At 34.0% G+C, this 26,688-nt stretch overlaps 4 protein-coding genes and 1 long non-coding RNA gene across 15 annotated transcripts in view; 4 read left to right on the top strand and 1 right to left on the bottom strand.

Annotated features, from left to right (window-relative positions):
* On the top strand, positions 3,920 to 9,096 carry LOC105159260 (transcription factor bHLH110). 2 transcript variants are annotated; one of them, XM_011076272.2, is made up of 7 exons: positions 3,920 to 3,995; positions 4,698 to 5,319; positions 5,827 to 5,952; positions 6,552 to 6,617; positions 7,917 to 7,982; positions 8,405 to 8,470; positions 8,804 to 9,096. In XM_011076272.2, exons 2-7 carry the CDS (start codon positions 4,804 to 4,806, stop codon positions 8,921 to 8,923), a joined length of 960 nt encoding a protein of 319 aa, XP_011074574.1. In that variant the 5' UTR covers positions 3,920 to 3,995; positions 4,698 to 4,803; the 3' UTR covers positions 8,924 to 9,096. The 2 variants fall into 2 exon arrangements, with proteins under 2 accessions (XP_011074574.1, XP_011074572.1); XM_011076270.2 differs by having other exon boundaries at positions 8,801 to 9,096.
* Positions 9,351 to 14,503, top strand: LOC105159259 (polygalacturonate 4-alpha-galacturonosyltransferase). Its single transcript, XM_011076267.2, has 10 exons — positions 9,351 to 9,559; positions 9,655 to 9,819; positions 11,024 to 11,058; positions 11,283 to 11,417; positions 11,525 to 11,588; positions 11,679 to 11,725; positions 11,874 to 12,208; positions 12,299 to 12,656; positions 13,026 to 13,595; positions 13,906 to 14,503. The coding sequence occupies exons 2-10, from the start codon at positions 9,669 to 9,671 to the stop codon at positions 14,179 to 14,181; spliced, it is 1,971 nt and encodes a 656-aa protein (XP_011074569.1). The 5' UTR covers positions 9,351 to 9,559; positions 9,655 to 9,668; the 3' UTR covers positions 14,182 to 14,503.
* Positions 14,231 to 16,336, bottom strand: LOC110011668. Its single transcript, XR_002286679.1, has 2 exons — positions 16,149 to 16,336; positions 14,231 to 15,031 (listed from the first exon to the last, which is right to left on the bottom strand). It is a non-coding gene; the product is annotated as an uncharacterized LOC110011668 (long non-coding RNA).
* LOC105159258 (bifunctional nuclease 2-like) lies at positions 17,356 to 21,307 on the top strand. Of its 3 annotated transcripts, none has more exons than XM_011076266.2 (10): positions 17,363 to 17,634; positions 18,316 to 18,612; positions 18,966 to 19,136; positions 19,232 to 19,281; positions 19,364 to 19,420; positions 19,495 to 19,560; positions 19,699 to 19,773; positions 20,194 to 20,312; positions 20,516 to 20,607; positions 20,980 to 21,307. In XM_011076266.2, the coding sequence occupies exons 2-10, from the start codon at positions 18,324 to 18,326 to the stop codon at positions 21,030 to 21,032; spliced, it is 972 nt and encodes a 323-aa protein (XP_011074568.1). In that variant the 5' UTR covers positions 17,363 to 17,634; positions 18,316 to 18,323; the 3' UTR covers positions 21,033 to 21,307. The 3 variants fall into 3 exon arrangements, with proteins under 3 accessions (XP_020548443.1, XP_011074568.1, XP_020548442.1); XM_020692783.1 differs by lacking the exon at positions 17,363 to 17,634 and adding an exon at positions 17,670 to 17,813; XM_020692784.1 differs by lacking the exon at positions 18,966 to 19,136 and having other exon boundaries at positions 17,356 to 17,634.
* Positions 22,584 to 26,688, top strand: part of LOC105159256 (putative bifunctional dihydrofolate reductase-thymidylate synthase) — a 5,451-nt gene continuing 1,346 nt past the window's right edge. The window contains exons 1-10 of one of the 8 annotated variants that reach the window (XM_011076261.2): positions 22,585 to 22,845; positions 23,249 to 23,319; positions 23,665 to 23,810; positions 24,047 to 24,591; positions 24,696 to 25,098; positions 25,200 to 25,244; positions 25,444 to 25,509; positions 26,193 to 26,254; positions 26,343 to 26,417; positions 26,501 to 26,666. In XM_011076261.2, coding sequence (XP_011074563.1) covers positions 23,760 to 23,810; positions 24,047 to 24,591; positions 24,696 to 25,098; positions 25,200 to 25,244; positions 25,444 to 25,509; positions 26,193 to 26,254; positions 26,343 to 26,417; positions 26,501 to 26,666 — 1,413 coding nt within the window. In that variant the 5' untranslated portion in view covers positions 22,585 to 22,845; positions 23,249 to 23,319; positions 23,665 to 23,759. The other 7 variants (XM_011076260.2, XM_020692993.1, XM_020692991.1 and 4 more) reach the window with 7 other exon arrangements.

The raw sequence follows: 26,688 nt of genomic DNA, 5'->3' as shown, positions 1-26,688 counted from the left end.
ATACAATTTGACTTGTATTTCAACATTGTTTACAACTTTACGTTTGGACTCTTTGCTTTCCTTTACATTGCAGCTTCCGCACTTTTTCTTAAAAAAAAAACAATATGTTATAATAAAAAATTCAAGATAATTTTACCATCGAAATACTAAAAGTTCTCTCGATTTATATATATATATATATATATATAGTATGTGATTCATTACGTCATTCAATATATATTCAAATTAAAAAATGATTCAACATATAAATAATTCAAATCAACAAATACGTTCAAATAGGACAAATTCAAGAAACAACAAAGTATATAAAAGTAGACATACATCTATATTCATCGAACTCGAACTCATAATTTTTTTTTATAATTTAATTTGAGACCTCAACCTTACGAATCGAGTAGGGTCTCATTAACATCAAATTTTGTGGAGTCGAGCCTCTTTTGAGCTTTGAATATGGACTTTAATAGGATAATATACTCAATAGCGACGGTTTTAATAGAAAGTTATTTTTTTCTTCCGTAATTCAAATATGAAATAATTTGCAACAATGATCCAAATTAGAAGTGAAATTACATTTGTTTTCCTTTTCCGTATTGGGCAAATAAGCATGCATAGCACTTGAAACCAGGTCTTTGATGACAGTTAATGTAAAGAATGTATTTTCAGGGCAGCTATGTCTGACTACCAGAATGCTAATTACATTTTGTTAAAGATGGAATTCTTAGGTTTGAAGCTTCTTAAATTAACATTTAACGTTAATTTATTACGTGTGTTTGGATGGAAATTATGAATTGGACATAACCACTAGCCTGCAGTTATGTGTAAGAAACAAGCAAAGCTATTTCACCTTTTTACTCTTTTCATTTTGTCTTTGTGATGTTAGTCTCAATATGTCCTTCCCCACGTACCAATTCATTTGCGGACAAAGCAAAGAATCAAACGAGTTTGAAAGAAGTATGTAAAGGAGTAACACTACTTATAAAATTCTGCTGTAAGAACTATATATACATATATTTAAATCGTCATCATTGATAATTAATAATATAAAAGTTATATATAAGTTGTCACAATTAAGATGCACAATAGGTCGGATTGATCCAAAATCGACAGAAACTAGCTTAAAAAATTGCTCCACCCAGAACCATTTTTTATTTAATTGCCACACACCCATTTGAGTGTGTCCATATAACACCTAATATACCAGACCGACGAATGGTAAGTCTGTTGGGCTAAGACGGATAAAGCCCATGAAAATTACAGGCAAGCCCAATTCGAAGGTCATTATAAACTCTAGGCTAGAGTCGCTATCTTAACTTTTCTTGACAAACAAAAGTCGCTCTTAACAATTGCCAACAAGCGTGACAAATATCTAGCTTTTATGGAAATGAAAAAATGGGTACTTTTCTATTAAACGCAAAACTTACATTTCCTTTTCTATTTCTTTTACCATCATACATTCAAGAAGTTGCGTTTAGTTAGCGGACGCAATTAATAACATCAATTTGGAAACAAATTTAAATCGATGTTTAATTCTCTGTATTAAACAGTTATCAGATCAAGAACATTGTACTTTGTTTTGATACAACTCAAGACAACTATGTCATAATGTTATTCAAATTAAATACCCATAAGATAAAATTTCATTACAATAAATTCATATCAAGTGAGATAAATTTCGAACCATGATTTGAAACTAATTATTTATAAGATTTCAACCTTAATCATTAGATTAAGACATCATTTGGAACATACATATAATGTTGAAAAGGTGGATGATGTCCAATATTTAGAGCACAAATAGCTTATCTTCCCTTTTATAAAAGAATCACTTTTCCACCCCCCATGCAGAAAATTTCATACAATAATTGGGCATAATTTTATAAAACCCTATTGCTTCCATTTTATTCTATTAAATATAAAAATGTGAAAATCTATTTATTTTTATGAAAATTCTGCCATAATTTCCAATTTTTCATCTAAAAAAAATCCTCACATCTGAAAATATATTGATCTAGCAAGCTTCTGTAATAACAATCAATTTGTACCTTATAGTAATCCCATTCCCATGGTAATACTTTTGGACTTCAACTGAAGACCACCAGTTCAAATTGTAAATATCGTATATTAATGGGGGCTTAATGCAATATTTGGAAAGCAAAGTGATAGATGGGAAGCCTATACAAAATGAGAAAGCATATATTCCTCCAATTCCAATGCCTTCCCTTGTCTTCTTCTCCAACACCTTTCTCCTTTTCCTGCAAACTTTAGACCCCCTTTTACAGGTTATGCCAAATCCATGCAACTTTTCACCTTCACATCTATATTAATATTATTAATTTTAAATAAAAAAAAAACACTTCTCACTCATGATTCACAATTTGTGACACTTCATCATTAAATTTTAAAATATAAATTATACTTTTAAATATTTATATAAATATAATTATTTATTTTAATATTATATTTTAACCGTCAATATCTTTTAATCATATATTAATTTTTATTTTTAAAATCAGTATACTGTATCTGTATGATGGTCAGATATGTGCAAGTATGTTGTGCTATTGTGGTTATAATTATAAAAACCATCCCATTAATACAATATTGGTTGATGAGTAGCCCAAAAGCAATACCCAACTCTTCATTTCTCTTAGTGGGGTGTTCAACTCCCCCTTAATAATAAATAATTTCAATAAAAATAAAAATAATAATGATAATAACAAATAATAATAGAAATAGTAATCATTACTATTATTATTATTATTATTTTATTATCTATTAAATTTTAAAAATAAGGGCTCAGAAGTAATTTTTCTATCAAAAGTATATAAACATATCAAAATTAACACTTGATAGAATTTATCATATCTTAATATACTACTTTTTTTTATCATTCATTTAAAGTAAATAGGTGGCGAAGGGTAGATAGATGTATGATGGAGGCAGAATAACAGAAGGGTGAGAAAAGGAAAGAAGCCAAAAAATATATGCAGATATGATGGAGATGATGATGAATGATGTCATGGAAAGGTCAATTTGACATCATTATAATCATCCCATGTAATGGTTGTCTTGGTATGGCGTGGGCTGCCACGCTTGTCCTTACCCTAAATTCCTATCAAACAAACATGTTGATGTTGATGATGATGTGTATGAATAATGCATGTATATGTTTTGCAGGCTTTAACTTTGATGGCTAGCTGCAGCTACCACCCTCTCCATCATGAGAACAAATTTGAACTCATAACTTTTTAATTACCAACGACTCATGGCCTTTGCTTTCAGTTTGCATCCACATTCGTGCGATCTGTCGTTTCTCACATATCCATAGCCTCAGCTTTGAGTTTGCACCATTCAATATCTACTCTGTTAATGAATCATGATCTGATCGTTCAACCTTCTTTTTGAATATTCCCTGATTCGTGATTTTGTATCTTCTTTTTTGTTTTCTTGTTTGTTGTTTTTTTGAATATTTCTATACTCTTTGAAAAGGGAGAAAGATTTTTAATTAAGTTGCATTGATCATTTATTTTGCTACTTGCATATCTACAAACCAGTACTGTTTTAAGTACTTTGTGCTGTCTTCTAACCCTAAACATATGATGTCTGAATTAAATCGCACCACAATGATTTTGTAAGAATCTCACGAATATCCTTTATTAATTCCAGACACCTTGAAATGATTATAAATTTTATACATTAATTAGCCTATGTATATTTATATATAAAAACGTTAATCCGAGAAATGGACCACAAAGTGAGTAAACCCCAGCCAGAATAGCTAGCACTAGCAGCAGACCACCCATTACGCTAGCTAGTCCCTCCTCTCTTCAAAATCACCATTTGATATTACAGTCCAATATATATATATATATATATATATAGCCAAAATGTGGGTACACCCCCCACCCACACCCACACCCACAGAGAGAGAGAGAGAGAGAGAGAGAGAGAGAGTGGGTGCATGAGTTCTTGTGTTGAAAGCCTTGGGATTGAAGGTAGGGATTCTAAATACACCATTTAATATTATGAATATCATCTCATGTTCCTGAATTTTGAAGCACACATAGAGAGAAAGATGTGTAAAGGTTGCAGAAAGTGTTTTGAGTGATGAAGAGGAATTTGAAAAGAGAGGAGGGGCTGGTTACAAGAGTTTTTCAATTCAATGATAATATTGGTATTTTGTTTGCTTTGTTTACAAGGATAGATATATAGGTAGCTGCTTTATCATGATGATCTAAGTCGACATTCAAAGAGTAAAGATGGGACTATATATGAAAAGCTGCTAAAAGCAAAAGAAGACTACTGTATATATATATATGGTGTGGGTGTCACCTGACCACCACCTTTCAGGAGAGACACCAGATTCCTTGTTATGGAGCTTCATTTAAATATTATTAATCTTGGGATTTTCATGTGTTGCAATAATTATTATTATTATTATTATTATTATTATATGGAGTCTGCAAACATTCACCACCACCACCATCATCAACTCGTTGTTGCCTTATATTCTGGCTTCTTTTCTTGTCAAATACAGTATTTCCCATGTTTTCCAATGTTTTTATACTGAAGAAGGTAATCATCATGGTTGAAGAACTGAAAATCTGACAAGTCTTTTCTGTGCTTATATAACTAATTTCTTTGCTCCAGAACTAGGGTTCGTGGATATTTCCTTTTAATTTCCCCTCATCTTACAGGAGGAACACAAATGCCTACAATATTTCATACCCTATTAATCCCGAATCCCATTTGAGGCCCGGAGAAGAAACCCCGCAACACAACATTCAACTCACTTCACTCTACATGGCTCCCAACCATTGGGGGGCGCCTAACACTGCTGGCCTCAGTTTAACCACTACCTGTCACTCCTCTCCACAACAAGATTTACAACTCTCAAGGATTAAGCAAGTCTTCTCCGACCACTATCATCACCTCAACTACACTCAACTATTAGGCAGCAGCCTCAACCCATCATCAATAACTCATCATCAATTCAGCCTGATGACAAACCAGCTAACAAATTTGCAATCCGACGACATCCGAACCAAATTCTTGCTTAAACCCTTCTCTTCTGCTCAGCTTTCTCCAGGAGATTTACCTTTCAGTAGTCCAACAGGATTCAGCCAGATTTTTCCAGGCGCAAACCTGTCAGATTTCAATCAAGAAACAATTCCAGGTTCCCTGGACATATTGAACTTACAGGCAGTAGATCATCTCCGCTCGTCTTCAAGATTCAGTGGGAATTTCACCCCAGCTTCTTATGGCCTTGATCATGACATGCACCAACCATATCAAATTCCATTGCAAAGCTCTAACAAGGTAAGTACATATCTCTACAAGAAAATGCCTCGATTGCCACTAAAAAGAATCATGTTAAAATCATTATCAAGTTAATTAACAAGTGAGGTTCATGTTTCTAATCTACATTATCTGATGTATATTTTAAACAATTCATTGCCAATTTACTAACAAGTATTTTTCTTATAGAGTATAGATACATACCCTAAATTCTTTTTCTTTTCTTTTTTTTTTTTTTCAAACTTATGGATATATAAAATCATGTCTGAGATATATACTCAAATAGTTGATGGAATTTAAAGCACAACTAACCCAAAACAATTCTTGTTTAATCGAGAAAACAGGGAAAAGCTACAACTCTTTTTCTTTTCCAATCAAAGGCAAATTCAGCTTTATGCATTATATGTTCACCTTTATGATATTTTTTTTTTCGAAATTAAGTCTTTTTATTAATGAATATTTTGATAAGGGGACCATCCATAATAATTAATTTTTTGAACTTTACTCTTTTAAAAATTTAATTTAAAGATGTCAAGTGATGGAGCAGCAGAAGCAAAACGAAGCAGCTGCAGTAAATTAATGGAGGCAAAGACACTTCAAACTGCACCAAAGAAATCGCGGGTAGAAGCACGCGCTTCTTGCCCACCCTTTAAGGTACGTAAACGCGATATATACTGCAGAATTTAGTCATCATGATAGAACTAGGTTAAATTTTTTCCAGTAAACTCACACTATCACTACAACAAATATAACACTTTATCATTGTTAACTGCCATGATTATTAATATATAATTATAATAAATAGTTATTAATCACGTCCATATATCGATCATCGGCTGTAGTTTTTGTGAGAGTCGCTAAAATATTTGTCATGTCAAATGTTTTTACCATAGCTTTTAACTACGCCAAATAATTTTTTCACAGTGGAAAAACTAGTATTTTTGCATCGATTTTATTTTACCATAGTTAATAATTTTTATTTATCATGGATTTTAGACATAGTCATTAATCAATAACGTTGTAGCCATCCGTATTTTTTTTTAGTGCATAAAAAGATGAAGTTTGATGCCTGCGTTATAAAAAATATCAAAATTATCTATTATGATCAAACAAATTAAACTTATGCAAAAATTTACAATTTTATCGTAATGAAAAATTATATTTCTTCTGGTTCGTGTTAGCTCTGATGGTAATTAATATCGTAAACTTATGATGATTAATTAAGTTTGCTAATTGTAAGCTGAACTAAGCAGGTGAGAAAAGAGAAACTGGGAGATAGAATTGCAGCCCTTCAACAGTTAGTAGCACCTTTTGGCAAGGTACACTGTTATTCTACAATACCACCTATTCATAATCATGCAGTAAATTACAGTTCTTGGGTCCATAATATAAGTTTAATTCGTTTTTATTACCTTATAAAATGTTAAATTTTATTTTAAAAGAAAATTACTCAAGTATATTAATAAAATAAAAATTGTGGAGATTACAAAATATTTATAATGGAAAACTGTAATTAATTATAAAAAATCGGACTGACTTGTAAGATTATTTTGAAAATAAATTGGAAATCTCTTCTTTTTTTCTTTTGAAATTGAGCTTTGAAGCTGAGCAATTTTTTTTTTTTTTGTCTATAAAATAAGGGAAATTTTTTTTTTGATACCACAGCTATGGTATATGTCACTTTTAGTCCCATAAAACTCAAAATCACGTTTTTTTAGTTTCAGAAAATGTGAGTTTCGGACTTTTTAGTCCAAAAATCACAACACCTTTTTAGTCTCAAAACCACAACGTACATGATTTTTTTGGACTGAAAATACGTTATTAATTATGAGTTTTATGGGACTAAAAGCAACACTTGTCATAGTTGTGGTACCAAAATAAATTTTGTCTTTATTTTATGGGACTAAAAAAATATTTTACTCTAATAAACTCGTTCTTATTTTCTGATATTATAAGCTCACTTTTTTAAATACCCAAACACTTTGTAATATTTCATCATATCTATGTATACATCACACAATTATATTACATAATATTTTTTTTAAATACATAAATAACAATGATTATATATTAAATAAAATACCGTTATTAACATCATCTTACGATAAAAAATTTAAATTGAGCTTCACGTTCCCCAAATTAATCTGGAATTTTAGCTGTACATTTAAAAATTTGGGATTACATGTATATATAGATGGGGTTGTCTAACAGACATGAAGGTGGCAGACAAGACAGGCACGATTTTGAAGAAATTAAGGAGTAGTAGTAAAAATTTGCACGCTTTATTTTAGGATTTCAAGAAAACATGGCACATGTATATATATTATTTGGGTTTAATTCAATTTATTTCTGAAATGAGGAGATTATTTCGTTATGAAAACAAATTCTAATTTATTTTTTTGTATTTTTTATAATAAAGTAATTTATTATTTTATTTTAAAAAATATATATTATTATTATTTTAATAAATAATTTATTCATTTTTAATATAATATGGTTGCTGGCATTAGTTTCTATATTATTCTGAATACACTTAATAATATTTATACATTTCCTTTTGGGTGGAAAGAATAATAATAACTAATTGATGTGTCAAATATTGGGAACATTAATTGCAGACAGACACAGCATCCGTACTAATGGAGGCCATTGGATACATCAAATTCCTTCACACCCAGGTCCAGGTACCTACCTGCACCTCACAGGTCCATTGTTCTTAGTACCAGACCAAATATTACTTTTTATCACCATTAGTTACTATAGAAAAAATTAAAAAAAAAACGAAGAATTAATAATAATCAATTACAATTGTGTAACTATTACCCATGCTTGTTTATAATTCGTTTAATTATGTTAGATAGTATTGATTTATGATTATTCATAAACTCTAATAATTGTAACGGACAAAAATATCATAAAGTGAAAAATTCATATATACATATTAAATATAATTTATTAAAGCATGTTTTTATATTACATATTAAAAAATATATGGTTACCTGTTATTTTTTATTTTTCTTCTCCCCATATGTCTGCCATTATTAATTCATATGAACGATCGATGTATTCTAGATAGTGATTAATTATTAGAGTTGGTATATCGCAGACGCTGAGCCTTCCTTACTTGAAGAACACATCAACCGGTACTCACACCACTACAATAATTAAAGCGGTAAGAAATTCATTTCTTGTCTAATTTCCCCTGAATTTGGTTTTGTAGAATTAATGGGTTTTGCACTTTTTCGTTAATATAAGAGGTAAATTGTATTTAATTCTAAAAATAATATTAGTGTTGGAGAGTAAAAATACAGACATTTTTTTTTTAACTGGAATTTTTTTAAAAATATTTTCTAACATTACATTAATTTTGATAATCAGATAATAGTCTGAAAAAAATGAAAATTGAGAATTACTATATATGTGTATATATTGAGTTGGGTAGTTTAAAATAAAAATGAATGGATGAAATTAATTAATGAGAAATGATATGATGATGTAACAGCAGGGCGGCGATGGGAAGGAAAGCGAGGAGGCAAAGCGGGAGCTGAGAAGCGGAGGGCTGTGTTTGGTCCCGTTGTCATGCATAACTGACGGCGGCGGCGCAGTCATCTGGCCACCTAATTAGTACATTAATTATTCCAACGCTTTTAAGCTTAATTAGTTTAACTTGGTCATCAACCAGAAAAAGAAAACAAAATTAAATGAATGGACCAAGTTTGATCCATTACTAATTAAGTAGCTAATCAGCTATCATTTTTCCTAGTAATTAATTATGTATGTATCGATGTTTCTGTTGTTTATTTTTTATCAATTAATTTTCTGTTGCATCACTAATGCTTAGTTCTTGCTTGAAATACGACTTATGATACTATAAGAATGTGTAGTTATTTTGAGAATATAGGAAAATGATATTAAAAAAGAAAAGCTTATAAATTTAGAGAGAAAAAGGGGGCATATCACAAAGTGAAGATGCCACCACTAGTGTTTATCCCTAATATTAGAGCATCAGTTAATATTTTTTTGCGGGCATATAATTCAAATAATAAGTTTAATACAAAGTAATCATCAAATCAGTTTTGTATAGCAAAACCCGAACCCGGATTCTCTCTCTCTCTCCCGCGCGCGCACGTGTATTAAATCCACAGAGAAACAGGCTGGTGTGTGTATATATATGTAATCACATTTATAGATTCCAACTGAATTTCGAACTTCATTCAACTCGCTCATCGATCTCCCGGATCTCTATTCAAAAACGCTCTCCGTAATCTCTCTCTCTCTATATCTATCTGATTATATGTATCAATGTACAATTACGCAGTTTCCACTTTTCTCTGACACCGTAAACAATCTTTGAAGGTCTATGATAGGAAATGGCGAGTGAGAGGGGATTATTTTCCCGTGTCCCAAGGAATAAGGCCATCGGATCTCTCTTCACAATTGCTTTCCTCATCTTCTTCTCCTCATTCCTTGCTTTCTCCTTTTTGTTCATCGGCCGCGGCCTCTTGACGGCCTCTTCCACTGGTCAGTTTGCGTGCAAATTGTTTTTTATAATTTTATGCTGGTCTTTTGTTGATGCTTCGGTGTGTATGGAAATTGGAGCCTTGATGCTTTTTTTAGTTTGGGTTGGGAGCACCAAAGGCGTTAGCGTTGAGTGTTGTGACCTGATGCAAGTGATGTAGTTGTAGATTAATTATGAAGAGATCATGCTATTCGGTACACAGGTTGCATTGGTTGTAACTCAGGTGAGAGATTTTTGGCGCATGTAGTGAAGATCTTACGATTTATGAAATTGAGTTGATTTGGGTGATGCGATCTGGGAAATGTGTATACCTGGATAAGGTGTGTGAATTGTTCTGTCTCTATTTCATGAATAGTTGATGTAAGTTGGTTTTGATAAATTGTCCGTCGTGGATTGCAATGTTCACTGCTCACGTGCCGCTTTATATGAAGGCAACTTGAATTGGTGGCAAGATATACGTATCCTTATTGGAGGTTGAAAAATCATTTTTTGGAGCTTAGTATTAGGATAGGAACCGTATCAGTGAAATTAGTTGGAAAGGTTGCAACTTGTTGATCTGATAATTTGATGCCATGAATTTTGGATCAAGTTGAAGAGGTGAGTGGTAGATTCCCTTCAATTGTGCTAACTACAAACGCCAGTTATCTCTTTCTGGACAATTTATTTAGGTAAAGGAGAATTGTGGATGTTGAAAGATTGATGAGTTAGGTTAGACAATTTACAATGCTTCCTGCAATTGCGGAGACGAGGCAATAGTCATGAACAGAGGTGTAGGATTGGGCAAACTGGAGAAAATTTAATGAGAAGACAAGGTGTCCTTAAGTGAATGTACGTGAGATGTTGCAATGGAAATGATCTGCTTGGTGTCATCCACAAGGGGATGCACGAGTACCTGGCCTCTGAAGAAGGGTTGAGTGGTGGAGCTAGGCTGGGGAGTCAGGAGTTGTTCTATGTCTGTCTGTCTGTCTCTCCTCTCTGTGGTTTTTATTTTTCTCATCATTGTAACCTTTTCCAATATATTAGTCTATATCTCTCCATCTACTTTTTGCTTGCACGGGGACCAGGGAAAATTAGTTGGAAAATAACCATACTATTTGGGTTGATTGCTTACATTTCAGGAGGTTTTGGGTCACTTGTCATCTGGCTGTTAGTTAACACTCCTATTTTTAATATAAGCAGAAACTAATTTGTATAGTTTTTTGGCAGATAATGATGAATCTTCAACTGATTCTAGTGGAAAGGTACGCTTCTTCTGCACATCCTTCATTTGGATTCTAGTTTTGGTTACATGTTCTGGCATATATAAGAAATTACTTGTAAAAATAGAATCTAAAACGGAGGAGGCTTGCGTAGCAACACCTTAAATCTTCATTTTACTAAAGCAGCAAATTTTTATTCAGTGGCAGCATGCTTTCAGAAACCTGCTTTTATATTGTTGTTTTTACTAATTTCAGCTTCATTTTAGGTAACTGATGTCATCAAGGTCAGGACAGAAGATTTTGGGCCTCTGAGTGTCAAATTTTTCAAAAAGAATAATTTGTCTGCATCATGGAAATTTATTGGGCAAGAAACTATCGCAGACAATGCCAATTCTTCTGAGGTCAGAATGATTATGCGACTGTAGCTACTGGTACTTTTGTTGGTGGGGAAATGTATCATCATTTGAAAGATGCTGAGTCATTTTTTCTCTTTTTTGGTGATCTTAAGTCCACTGGAGTAGCTTCATATGCTAAACAAGAAACGTCTAAAGCCAAACAAGATGAGTATAACGGTACTATCTTTCGTGAGATTCTGTTGATATAGTATTTCTTTCCATTACATTTCAATATGAAATTATTGAATAGCAATTTGTCTTTTGCAGAGGATCATTCTAGTTTTCTCGGGAAACCTTCTAAACTAGCCAGAAGGGTAAGGCCCAGCATTCATCTCAATATAATCTCACTAATGCTTGATGTTTGTGCAAATGAATTATTTTTGCAGAATTTTCCTCTTGATCCTACTGGGGCTCTGCTTGGATCTATTGATCTATTGCATTGTTCATCTAATCATTTTGCAGCAATTGAGAGGAAAAAGACGTGAAAATCAAACTGTCGATTTGGTAAAACAAGACTATGAAGTGACTGTAAAGCTCGAAAATGAGCCCATTCAACGTTCTAAATCAGTTGACTCTGCAGTTTTGGGGAAGTACAGTTTATGGAGGAAACAAAATGAGAATGAAAATTCTGATTCAAATGTACGAACCATCCAAGATCAAATGATAATGGCAAGGGTCTATATAAGTCTTGCAATAACCAAAAACAAACTTGACTTGGCCCATGAGTTACAGAACCGACTGAGAGATAGTCAACGTTCTTTAGGAGAGGGAACTACTGACTCTCATCTGCATCGCAGGTAATTGAGTCTGGTATAATCCATCTTTAACTACCTGAATTCCAGCTTGATTGGTAAATTGACGTTTGTACGTGGATGTATGTATGACAGTGCACCAGAAATGATGAAAGCAATGGACCTAGTGTTGTCTAAAGCTAGGGAGCGACTATATAGCTGCAAGCTAGTTACTGAGAAGCTAAGAGCCATGCTGCAATCTGCAGATGAGCAGGTCCGTACTCTGAAAAAGCAGAGTACATTCCTTAGTCAACTAGCTGCAAAGACAATTCCAAATGGACTTCACTGTTTATCCATGCGCTTAACAATAGACTACTACCTTCTTCCACCGAAGAGTAGGAAGTTCCCTCGAAGTGAGAATCTGGAAAATCCAAATCTTTACCATTATGCCCTGTTTTCCGATAATGTTCTTGCTGCTTCAGTAGTTGTCAACTCAACCATTATGAATGCCAAGGTGTGGGTTGGTTTTCTTCTTTTTCTTTTGGTACGACTATGGCTTATATGTATTCCACAGAGACTCGCACACATGCACGGCTTTATCCAGAAGCTTGGTCCTTGGAGAGATATGCAGACACATGTATTTATGATGGATGTATATCACAAATGCATGCTCGCACTACCTTTTACATGCACACAGAACTCCTAATGCCATAAATGACATATACGTAAATATATAGTTCTATGTATATATGCAAGCTCTTCTCATTCTGTAAATTCACCATGACAACGGACATGCTATATGAGGCTGAGCCACAATGCAGTGTTAATTGGTCTTTTGTGAGACGCTTTTAGTGCTGAATTCGGTGCTTTGCATGACGTGCAGGACCCTGAGAAACATGTTTTCCATCTTGTTACTGATAAGTTGAACTTTGGAGCAATGAATATGTGGTTTCTATTGAACCCTCCTGGTAAAGCAACTATTCATGTTGAGAATGTCGATGAATTCAAGTGGCTTAACTCATCCTATTGTCCTGTGCTGCGTCAGTTGGAGTCTGCAGCCATGAAAGAATACTATTTCAAGGCGGCAGAAGGTTCTTCTAACCTGAAGTATCGGAACCCAAAGTATCTTTCAATGCTTAATCACCTAAGGTTTTATCTCCCTCAGGTTTATCCAAAGTTGGACAAAATTCTCTTCCTTGATGATGATATTGTTGTTCAGAAGGACTTGACTGGATTGTGGGCAGTAAATCTCAATGGAAACGTAAATGGAGCAGTTGAAACCTGTGGTGAGAGCTTTCATCGGTTTGATAAATACCTAAATTTTTCAAATCCGCATATTGCTAAAAACTTCGACCCAAATGCTTGTGGGTGGGCGTATGGAATGAACATTTTCGATCTCAAGGTGTGGAAGAAAAAGGATATAACTGGCATATACCACAAATGGCAAAATATGGTGAGTCTTTCTTTTTGCTTCTCTTATTATATATATTATTTGCTTCCTTTTTCTTGTTCTACTTTTGCTTTTTATTTCTACTGCACCTTGTACGCAACCATACGCAGGAAAAGAGTAAGTTGTATACTGAAGTTTCTCTGAGGGGAGGCGGTTTGCCTACTTAATACCACAAACATTGAAGCTAGTTCTGCATATAATTTTCCTTCCTGCTTTCTGAAAATAACTTGCTGGTGTAGAACTTGAACCATGAGTATCAAATATTTTGAGTTCTTTGTTCCTGTCCTTACTTACACCTCTATTATGATATTAGAATGAAGATCGTGTGCTGTGGAAGCTGGGGACGCTACCTCCAGGTCTTATGACCTTTTATGGGCTTACACATCCACTTCAAAAGTCATGGCACGTTCTTGGATTGGGTTACAATCCAAGCGTGAATCAATCAGAGATTCAGAGTGCAGCTGTTATACATTACAATGGGAACATGAAGCCCTGGTTAGAGTTGGCAATGACAACGTACAGGGCATATTGGACCAAGTATATAAATTATGGTCATCCATACATACGCAACTGCAAGCTAAGTGAATGATCAGAATGCTGAAAATCGAGGGACAACCATCCTATTTTTCAGTCTTCCCTGGGCAAAGAACGGCAAAACTGGTTACATTATTTGACGGGCTGATTGACTGGTCAAGGTGAAATCTTTGCCCTTTCCTGCACCATCCGTTCTTCTTTTTGATTCAACTTAATTAATTTTGGCATTCCCTTAAGGGACTTGGTGAAACCGATGCCTGCTTCACCTGCAATAACTCCTTTGTACTGATCATGGAGATAGATCTCTTCATTGGTTATAGAAGATTATGTAGTTCACCATGCACTCATTGAACAACAGCCTAGTCAAAATTTTCAGATTTAAATCATTTAAGATTTCCATTTTTAGCCAGATGTATATGTTCCCAATTCTAATATGATGAAAATCATTAAAAAGAAAATATTATGGTTGTTTGTTCAGATACGTATCGCAGTTATGGTTTGATGAAAGAAATGAAAACTATTCTAATACTATTTTGAAAACAAGATAAAACTGCATGCATGCTAGCTGGCTAATCTTTGAGTCCTTGGACAATTATTTTTAATGTGTATAGTAGAAAAGTACAAACTAAGACCGCATTGTACAAATTACAATAAAAAGATGATTTCGTATTGTATTATTATCTCCATTCCTTGTACGCTAAGTTGATTTAGTGATTATATAATAAAGTCTATGAATATAATAATAAACAGCATAAATGTTTTATTTATTGCCACTTGCCAGCTATAAGATCTCCAATTCGCAGATAGAATGTCAGCAGGTTCTAGAAGAAAAACACGGAAAACCGTGTGCGCCCCAATAGCCAATACGTTGTTTACTGCATCGTCCCACGTCCTTGTCTGATTTTCTATTACAACAATGAAAAACAAAATTCAATGATACAAGAAAATAATCAAATATATAAATACACCAGTTGAATTAAAAACCTCCTAATGGTGATAGAATATTGATACTTGCCTTTGATTTATTTAGATTATCCTCATGACTGAAAAATAAATGAGACGAACCCAAAGCACAGTGACGAATTTATTAATTAACAATAAATATTAATTGGGTCCAATATTTTACATTAATGGTGTTTAGAAGTGAACATATATGCTCCTTTTTTCTTGCTTCTTATTTTGGTTTTAGATATAGCGTGTGTATGGTTATATTCAAAAGTAGCATTTGGTATGGGTAGCTCATTACTTAATTTCTTCTACCTAACGCTATTTATGACTCTTTATTGCTCTCTTCCTTCCTACTTTCCGGGTTAATTATTTAAAAATTATTATATAAATATAATTTATATAAATTCTATAATAAAAATATGTCGATGACTTAAAAAGAATTTTTTTTAAAAAAAAAATTGCTCATGTCGTGGATTAGACGCGGGACATGAAAATAAGTTTTTTTTTTTTTTGTTTTTTGTTTAATTTTTATTTTTATAAATTAATTATATTCAATTAATTCTTAACAACATATTAAAATCTAAATTATAATTTTAATATTGAATTAATTTAAAAAACACAATGAACTATACAATAAAAATGCAAATAATCAAATATATATATATAGGGTGAATAATAATTTATTCCCCTGTGATATTAAAAATGAGCACATTACTCCCTATAAAAAAATTATAACAATTTACCTCCTTATAAAAATCATAGGGGGGTAAATTGCTATTTGTTTTTTCATAAAAGAGTAAATGCTCATTTACAATATCATAAGAAGTTGTTTGCATTTTTCCATATATATATATATATATATATATATATATACACACATATTATCCATGTAAAATATGTAAAACCACAAATGCAAATTGAGTGCAGTTTTATGATATTTTGATTGGTGTTTGTGAAGAATACATATAACTTGATATGGTATAGCAAAAGCGACTGCTTAAGATGGAGATTGTAGCATCTTGGAAGGGGACCATGGAATTTTGCACAAGAGGACCTCAACTTTCCTTCATTTACCTTGTAATAATGACTCCTTATCTTGGTAAAACCAAGACGCGTGTCACTCATCTAGGCACCCAACGCCGGCAATATTGTTTGTGCCGGGTACCCCTCCCTCCCTCGCTCTTTGTCCGTCTGTCTGTCATTTCTTCGTCTCACTTGTATATATATATATATATATATATTAAAGAAAGAGAAATAGGAGAATGAAGGGTTTGGGTGTGGAAAATGGAGGCTTCCCCTGTCCTTTAATACTCATTTACGGTTGGTTATTATTAAAGATTGACAAATAATATTGTATTGGATGATTCAATTGTTTAACTAAATGTTGACTGTTGAAACATTCATATGTATAAGTAATACCCATTTTGGTGGACTTTATCTTATCATTAGTCGATATGAATGGATAATTACTCAATTTATCTTATCATTAATTCATGAGATGGTAAAGTGTTAATTTGGAATGGGTTATAAATTTTTGTAGCTCTCCTATAAATAACAAATTCACCAAATTTAAATCACACACCAATAAGACTATTTTTTTTATCAGTTAAAATTTTAGATACATCCTTAAAAAACATCAATATTATTACACAAATTATTATAAATTTTAACTATCAAAAATAATTTTTGTAATATTGAAAAATTAAAAAAAAAATTAGAAATAGTATATTTTTTTTAACAAGGTTATTCCAGCGTGTATATAATAAATAATATTTTATAAATAAAAATAAAATATATTAACAAGACATTACATTAAAAAAAAAAAAACAAAAAGAAAGAAAGAGAAAAAACTCATTTATCAGTTAATGAAAAATTTGAATAGTTGAATAAGTTAGGTATCATATCAATTGAATAGTATTTTTGATTTCACAAAAAATTGATACAGTGCGCGTCATGAACCGTGACTTATGAGTATGAAATGCCTTTCTATTTTATATTAGTATATATAATAAAAAGAAAGAAAAATCATATAACACAAGAAGCATATGCATAAGAAAAAAATTAATTTTATTCAATCAAATTTAAATTAATTATTTAATAAATATAATATATTTATTATATTATTGATGTATAATTTTAAAAATGATTAATTAAATAATATTTATATTTATTTTATAATTAATTCAATTAGATCAAAGTTTATTTGATCATGAATTTTTGAATGCGCAGAAGTCAGAATGTCATAATCTGATCTTTCTGTCCCAACAAACTTTACTCATTTGCGTAATGTCTTACACACTCACGCTAATAATTTAACACTACTCTCTCTCTCTCTCTCTGGAAGGAAGAATCTCTTATCTTCTTCTTCTCTCTCTCACACCATTTCATCTTTCCTTTATCCAGTCTTCTATTGTCGGCCGTTAACCATCCATCACTCTCTCTCTTCTTTCTCTATTTTGTAAGATCAAGATCAGTATTTTCTTGATTGATTCTGATCCCATAAGATTTTCAGAATTTCTGGGCGTGGAGAATTCTTGATTCTTCCTTTTCTGCGAGTTTGGTGAGTTCTACTCTTGATCCTCGAACCCTTTTAGGATCAGGGGTTTTCTTCACGTCTGATCTTTGTGTGCATAAAAAAGTGTGTCTTAAAATTTTGAATGGTTCTTCTTTGGGCAATAATATAAGCCAAAAGTAAAAAGGACACCCGGGTTTGAACCAGGCACAAAAAAAAAAAAAAGGGTAAGAGATTTATTTTTGGGAGAACTTTTGTTTTGAAGATGAGATGTCTCTCTAAAATTGAGTTCAACTCTTTTTAGTTATGTGTGTTTGACTTGTTGACTTCAGAGTTTGGATGTTTTGATGAGTTTATAGATCACTTGCTGTTGTGTATTATCTAGGAGTGATAATTGCTCTACTGAAGTATGTGTTAGGATTATACAGTACTGAATTTTTGTACTATACTTAATAGTTCGTGCCCATGTTAGGGACGACATGACCTTTATAAGTCATACATTTGAACTTGGTTCTCCGCATATTTGGTCACAGTAGACTCGTTTTTTCCTGGGTTTTGATGAACTAGGTTTTTGTAATGAAGAGTGCTGTTTCGATCAATTATTGTAGTTTCTGAAGTAAGATGACAAACTTGTTTATTCATATATTACTTCTTGGTACTTAATATCATTGGTGTATGCCACAGTAGGGTCATGGTTTTTATTGTTTAACTTTTTGATTCTTCGTGAAGGAATTAAGATGGCTTCTTTGCAAGGCCCTGTTGTTTGTCCTGTAGTTCGTGCAAAACAATCTGGATTGGGTGTGCCTATTAATTCACCATTACTGAAAGCTAAATTATTTAGAAGTGGATTCTTGGGGCTAAAAGGGCTCAGCTGCGGCAGGGCTTATGTGGGCCAAGGACGACATTTGAAGAAACGGAACACGACTCGGTGTAGCTTTAGTTCGTCATCAAATGGTAATGGTAGCACGGCCGAGAACTCCAATGAGAATGATGCTGATTATGTGAATTCAAGTGTGGTTGAAGCTGGTATGTTGAGTTTTCATAAGTGGTTTTTGGATTTGCTTTGCACATGATTGACAGTTCAATGTTCTTGAAAATTAGAAAATTATTATTGCTGTTGCGTGTATGTCGTTCGTGAACATGTGCTGGGGATAAGAAAACCGAGCATTTCAGTATTAGTGAAACATCATTGGTTTTTAAATAAATAGTGAAGGATTTGAAACTTCTTTATGCTTGTTCGTTGTCAAATTTAAATGAGAGTATCATTCTTTTCATGTGAACTTGTATGGGCATTCTTGATCGTAAGGCAGCTGTTAGAAGGCATTATACATATGAAAAAATTCAAACTTATTGCATGTATATCTAACTTTCCCAAGCAGTTGAGGTAAGAAGTAGCCCAGATGGTTTCATGATCAAGATGAGAGACGGTCGGCATTTGAGATGTGTCCATAATAGCCCTCAAGGAGGTCATCTCCCGGATTATTCCCCGCATCATGCAATTGTATTGAAGATGGAAGATGGGACTGGGCTGCTTCTCCCTATAATTGTTTGTATGTGCGAAATACTATAATTATCTTTTAACAATCACAAAATTGGCTCGTCTTTTATTATCTCTTTACTCTTGTTATTGGTTTTTTTTTTACAGTGGAGATGCCGAGTGTGCTGCTCATGGCAGCTGTACGCAATGTCCAAATTGTACGCTGCCCTTACTCGCTTGTTCTAATTTAAGCTATCAAAACGATTACTCACAAAAGCTAATTGGTTGATTACTTTTCAGGCGAGGCCTACCATGTATCAAGTGGTGAAGGACATGATTGAGAAGATGGGCTATACAGTGAGTTTCTGATATGCACTAAGTTCTTTTTTTAACAGTTTTAGTTTATTTCAGCTTACATTCCTTTTTTGCAGGTGAAACTCGTACGTGTCACTAAGAGGGTACACGAGGCATACTTTGCTGAGTTACACCTTGCCAAGGTAGGCCGGAATTGTTATTGAAGATTGGACTAAAATGTAGAAACCCTTTATGTTTTTGTTGAATAAAGTATATGGATACAAGTATCCTCACCATATTCAATGATTTCTTTACTAAAAAATTCTTTGTGCCAACTGAAGTTGGGTAATGAAGCAGAATGCATCAGCTTTGATCTGCGACCCTCGGATGCCATTAACATTGCAGTGAGATGTAAGGTAATTATCCACTACTTAAAGTTCCGGCTCTCTCAATTCCTTTCATGTATATCACCCATTTTTCTGCTTAGAGAGAATATTTCTTTAACATTGTTTTATGATGTTGTGGTTTAGACAGTTCCATGAATTTGTTAGAGGATAACTTCTCTGTTTTGTCTTGACAAAGATGCGTAAATTTGTACCTTCTTCCATGCTTGTGTCTCATAGCATAATCCTTAGTTATACAATTACACATCAACACAAATGGTTTACACTTTTAGACATATCAGTATTTTACATGGAAGCATGGTAAGTGCATCAAGAAATGGTTGCTTTCTTTTGGTTAGTGTTCAGTTATTTAACTATGACTGTAATAGATACCCTCTAATTTGTGTATACAAAGCGAACTGTCTCGTAAATCAAGATTCATATGGTCTACAGGTGCCAATACAAGTCAACAAGTTCTTGGCATATAGTGACGGCATGAGGGTTGTCGAGTCCGCTAAGGCGTCGGTCCAGAGTTCCTCTTTGGATGGCATATTGTTCACCGAACTCGATAGGTAAAATTGATGTTCCAAGTAGTTAGATGCTTCTGACTAACTATTTTTGTTAGTGTCTTGTCTGTGAATAAAATACTTTGTCCTGAGTTTTTCAGGCTAACAAACATTAGTAAGACCTGTGAACTGCAGAGGGAAGCTTGATTTAGCTTAGATCAACAATGTCTTGACAATCTTAATGATTCTAATATATGTTGTTGATGCAGACCTACTGGCCATCCATGCATTGAGACAAAGGAGTTCAATTTATTACGCAACATGCTAATTGCTGCTGTTGAGGAACGTTACAGGGATGCAGGTATTTGTTGTCAATAAGCAGACAGAGGCATTATGATTGATTTTTCAGAAATCTAAATTATTACACATGCCATGGCCGTGTTTGAACTTAGTCATTATCAACATAGACAACCTTAAGATAGGTATATTACAAAGAACAGCCCTAAGTTTTGGAGAATTACACCGGCTTCTCCTGCAGTCGTTTTGTACGCTATGGATTCCGCCACTGCCATCCTATTTCCAGTGGCCAATTCATACATCCAAATGGGATATCAGCTTAGTTATCCTTGTATTTATCATTGAATTGATGTCTTTGCCGCATATTTGTGTTTGAACATTTTCATCAGTAGCTCTACGGTCTACCAACAATGTTGACCGTTGTTGTTTGGTGCAGCGTTGTGGAGGGACAAGCTCACTCAACTCCGGTCCAAGAAGAACTGGACATAACACTGTTTGAAGTGACATTCTCTCATTCTGGTGGAACCGTAAGATTGCCCTCTCTGCGTGGGGTTCCAGGTGGTATAGAGGAATGACTTGTGTACATAGGGTCGTTGGTGGGGCATTTTTAGTAATTAGTTTCTACTTCTCCCCACCCGTTATGATAAAAGCTTGTGCATATGTGTATAGGGATAAAACTATAGAATGTAATGCTGAATTATACGTCGCAACTTTTGAATTTACTCTGATCGTTGGAACCTGGAAAGAGCCCTTGTTTCCATCAACTCTCTGTTTCGGTACTATTGTGCTTCAATTTTTGTTCTGCTCAAGGCCCTCACAAGATGAGAGAGAGGGGCTCTCTCTTTCAAATCATTTTTGAACCGTTTCTTGAGGAATGGTTTTAAAATATGGTGCTGGTTTGGCTGATTAAGGATCAGCTCAGGCCCCCTCCATAAAATATAGGTGTATTTACAACAGGTTTTTTGAGGTTATTTATAATTACAAATAATCATTTGTTATTTGGAAAATTATAAATACTTTTGATCGTCCAACAAATACTTCTCATGACAGTTTATCGTAGTGGGTATTTGTTGGACTGATGTGTTTGAAAAGTATTTGTAGTTATAATAAATTTTAAAAGAGTTTATTGTAATTTATCTTAAAATATGTCGTAAATTTGGGTGAAATGTATCTTATTAAACCATCCTAAGTTGTTTATATACCTAACATTATATGAAAGTTTTTCTATTAAAATATGATTCGAGATTTATAATATGGTAAAGTACATTGTTATCTTCTAATATTATATTTAATTACATAAAAATTCGATCTTAGAAGTGTTCACAGTGTTTGGTTTCAATTTTGGTCCATTTTTTAGATGGACCAAAATATGGACAATGTTTGCCTTAATTTGTTTTGGAAGTTTTGGTGGTGTTTTGAAACAGTGCCTCATTTATTTTTTGTCAAAATAAGTTTACACTAATTATAGGCCCTACAACTAAAAAAATTATATACATACTTATACATATATATAAATATATATAAAAAAGACACGATTTGACAATGAACAGTAGTTTTTGTCTTCCACTAAACAACATCAAACATACCATACTTATTTTATATTATCTCTAAAAACAAATCCAAACATACACACTATCTCTAACATATACTTATTTATATTTATTTTTCTCTCTCTATCTTCACAAAACACACCAAAACAAATTAAAAATGAAACCAAACATAGTGGTTAATTTTAGGTTTATGCCTACCCAAGAAATAATATTAAATTTATTTTCAAAAATAGGATGTGACGTTTAAAATTATATTTGTCTATCTATACACATACTTTTGGATTATCTAATATTACACCTTGAAATACATTATTTAGATCCTCAAAGAAGAGAGAAATCCATCTTCTTATAACATTTAAAATCAAACCCATCAATCTTAAATAACTGCCCACTAATTTATTTTCAAACATTTAAAAAAAGTAGAGAAATAGAGACATTTTTTCTTTAAATATAAAAGTGATTCTGCTCAAAATCAAAAGAATTTATGCAAATATGCTCTTATTACTCGTTTCAATGGGCGACTTTCGGGTTGGGTGCTCCGGGATAGATTTGACTGAGAATTCGGGTAATTTTAACCCAGATTCTGAGGTTCTGTAATTTGGGTCTGGGTGGTCGGATTCCCGAATTCTTGAAATAAAACACAAGTGGATTACCGGTTACTGCTTTTGCTTATACATCCTGCAGTCAAGCAGTTGCTTCAAAGCACCGGCTTCCCGGAGACGGCGCGGCACTGGCGATCCCGGCGTATCAGTGTAGGTAAGCCCTTTCCTTCGCGTCACAATTTTCTCGATATTTTTCTTCCTACCCAACTGCCCTGTTTGGTTGAGGGTTAGGGCTAGAAACTAGAAACCCGAACCCGATAGCAGGGGTACCGTGCTGCCCTCTACCCAATTATATTGGGTCGGTTTGGGTAGCAAAATGTGGTCAGTACCCGAGAGTTCATGATCCAGAACCAAGTGCCCCGACCCGAGCAACTGTGCAACTGCAACCAACTCCCCTTAACTCAAGCCGCCTTTTTCTTTTTCTGGAGGCGGCAAAATTCTTGAAATTGGTTCGCGCCTTAGCATAGCACAGCAAATGGGCTACTCTTTTGGCTTTTAATTTAAACAAATCTGATTCGGGAATCGTCACTTTGCAACTTTGTCTCTTGAGCAGTTGTACTCGTTTGAAGTTCATCAAAACTGCGGCTAAACCCGAACCTCGGTTCTCTCCTTGCACCGGGAAAGGTAAGCTATTCTTCTGCATAATTAGTTTAAGGTTCTGAGTGATAATTCGCGTTGCTCTTCCGGGTTTGCTTCGCAAGTGCAAAGGGGGGAAATGAAGTGAAATGCTAAAGCCCATTTCTATTTTTTAATTTTCTTGATTTATTCCGTAAGATGGTATTTATTCCTTTTACCAAAATTGGCTCTGATGGGTTTTCAAAATATTTTGGGTAATAAGTTGGGAACGTTTGGTCTTGTTTTAGGGAGATTTCCCTTTTTTGTTTCTTTTCTCAAATTACCAATTTTTACTCACTCTATGTTGCATTTTGAAGATGGTATCTGAAATCCTCTCCTATTCTTGTGACACAGGGATGATATCCTCGTTATTTCTCGGCAGTATTAGATGATAAATGTAACATTGTTGTTAAGAGAATATAGTTTGGCAATATTCTGTAAATTCTAGGATGGCTACCTTTCGGCCCACCCAAATTCTGATTGCCATGTCCAACAGAAAGGAAAGGTCTCCTCTGTTCGATTTTCCTTGTATTTGTGACGTTTTTACTTCATATACACTTCGTTCTTTGTTTAGAAGTTTACAGTGGACCACCTTTCTGCAGTTGATTTTTAAAGCAATAGTTGCGCCCCGAAGTTGTACATTCTTGAATATAGCTAATTGCTAGTCAGTTTTCTATTGTGTCAATTCCTTGGTGGTTGTTTGGGGAGATAATTTGTTATATCTTCTAATTTTCAGGTTACTTTAGGTTCTTTTGGGAGTAATATACTCTCAGCTTGGGGATCATCACTTCCACAGGCCCCTGAAACTTTGAAGGCCTTTAATACACAAAGATTCTGTAGAAGATATTTAGTGATGGGTGGTGATGCAATTGAATGCTTTTCTAATGGCAACACAACTACTGAACCAATATCCCAGAGAACTTACCAAGTTGTGGTGGCTGCAACTCCAGATATGGGCATTGGGAAAGATGGTAAGTTGCCATGGAGATTGCCTGGTGACCTTAAGTTTTTCAAAGAGATCACTGCAACTACATCGGATCCCAATAAGAAGAATGCTGTGATGATGGGGAGGAGAACTTGGGAAAGCATTCCCCCTCAGTTTCGACCTTTGCCGGGTCGCCTCAATGTTGTGCTGACTCGTTCTGCAAGTTCTGATGTTGCTGCTGCTGAGAATGTTATTTCATGTCGCAGCATGTCATCAGCTCTAAAATTATTAGCAGAACCCCCGTATAGCCTTTCTGTAGAGAAGGTTTTTCTGATAGGAGGTGGACAGATTTTGAGGTAAGCATCTTACTTTGCCATTACCAATTCCTTTCAGATGCTTTTTGTTTGGTCTATTGTTACATGGAGTCGAAAGGGAAATGATAAGATGAATATGAGTGCAGGGAAGCACTTAATGCTGCGGAATGTGATGCCATCCACATAACTGAAATTAAGACTTCTGTTGAATGCGACACCTTCATTCCTCCTATTGATATGTCAATTTATCAACCATGGTACTCATCGACCCCTGTTGAGGAGAATGGCATACAGTATTGTTTTGCAACATATGTGCGGTTGAGGACGTCCACTAGTGGACCTGTAAATTCTGGCCATGAGTTGAGCTGCAATGGTAGCACTTCACGTTCCAAAAGGCCCAAACTCTCTGATTTCACTTACCTGCCAAAATTTATTTTTGAGAAGCATGAAGAGTTTCAGTACTTGAGACTGGTTCAAGATATTATTTCAAATGGGAACAGCAAAGACGACCGAACAGGGACTGGCACTCTTTCAAATTTTGGTTGCCAGGTATTAAGAAACTCGAAAGGCATTATATTTTGAGCTTCAATACTCTTATGCTATTTGTGCTTTCCTGTTGCCCCTCTGATACTTGTACTATACATTTCCAGATGCACTTTAACCTTCGTAAATCTTTCCCGCTTCTTACTACTAAGGTATTGATTCTTGTTAGGAGTTTTGCATTTAAGTAAATATTATGCAATGCTGTTACTATTAGAAGCTTCTTCAACATGTGCTGTGAATTCAACCATTGCCTCCTACCTCACTTGTATTCTAGCGATGTATACATTTATTGCCAATTAACAAGTTTTCCCATTGATTCCTGTGGCCCAACTGACTGCTTGTCATATAAAGAGGGTTTTCTGGCGAGGAGTTGTTGAGGAGCTTTTGTGGTTCATCAGTGGCTCCACAAATGCTAAGGTAATCTTCAACCATTTATGTTTCTGGCTCAATTGCAATCATACACTACGACGTACATCTCTCTTTCTACATAGACAAACCCACATATACATAAGTGTTTAGTGGAACCCCACTTGTAAAATACCTGTTGTCTCAATATTAAAGATTTAGAAAATAATGCAATATCTTCTTTATCCATCTATGTGAGTTTAAAATCAAGCTCCCACATATTATAGCAAATAGAATGTTAAGACAATGTTTACAGGTTTTCTTGTTTTATTTACAGACCATCGCAAGTCCAATAACCACCACTAATCTTTGAATCTTGTTAGCTGAGATATATGTTTCAAGTCCTAAGATTGAAGAAGTAAGGGAATTTGTTATGGTATATTTTGTAAGAAAATTTTGGGGTGGCATAACTACAAATTTAATTATTGAAGTTTCTACGAAGAGTACTTGTTGTCTTTCTATTTTCCAGGCATGAAATTGTCCAAATCGTCATGTCGCTTTTTAAGTTGTGATATCTCCATGTAAATCAAATAATTAAAGATGTCCATTAGCAATTACAACTCCTCTCACTTATGGAAATATTATCATGGGAATTCCCATTTATATAACATTATTTTCTGCGTATTTATGTGCTTTTCTTATATAGTTCTCAAAGTGAAAGAAGTGTTTATAATATAGACTACCATTTGATGCAGATTTTACAAGAAAAAGGAATCCATATATGGGACGGCAATGCATCCAGAGAATTCCTTGACAGGTAGTTACAAACTTCAAAGTTTATTTTTCTTTTTTTATTTGCTGAATCTGAAGAAATATTTTCTTTTTGTTTGTCTTCATTTTTTCAGTATTGGATTAACAGACAGGGAAGAGGGTGATTTGGGGCCAATATATGGGTTTCAGTGGAGACACTTTGGTGCCAGGTTAGAAATTGTGCAGGAACTTAATTGAATGAATTTCACGTCTTGCATTCTCAAAAGTTATCTTGGCCATTTGTCTTCCACAGATACACCAATATGCATGCTGACTATACTGGGCAAGGGTTTGATCAGTTGCTGGATGTTATTGACAAAATAAAGAATAAACCTGATGACAGGCGGATTATCCTTTCTGCTTGGAATCCTTCTGATCTCAAGTTGATGGCTTTACCCCCTTGCCACATGTTTGCCCAGGTTGGCAAGACATTCCTATCAT

Source organism: Sesamum indicum, linkage group LG3 (genome assembly GCF_000512975.1).
Source record: "Sesamum indicum cultivar Zhongzhi No. 13 linkage group LG3, S_indicum_v1.0, whole genome shotgun sequence".
Classification (NCBI taxonomy): Eukaryota; Viridiplantae; Streptophyta; class Magnoliopsida; order Lamiales; family Pedaliaceae; genus Sesamum; species Sesamum indicum.
Note: the sequence above shows the minus strand (reverse complement) of the source record. Positions and strands in the feature narration are given on the sequence as shown.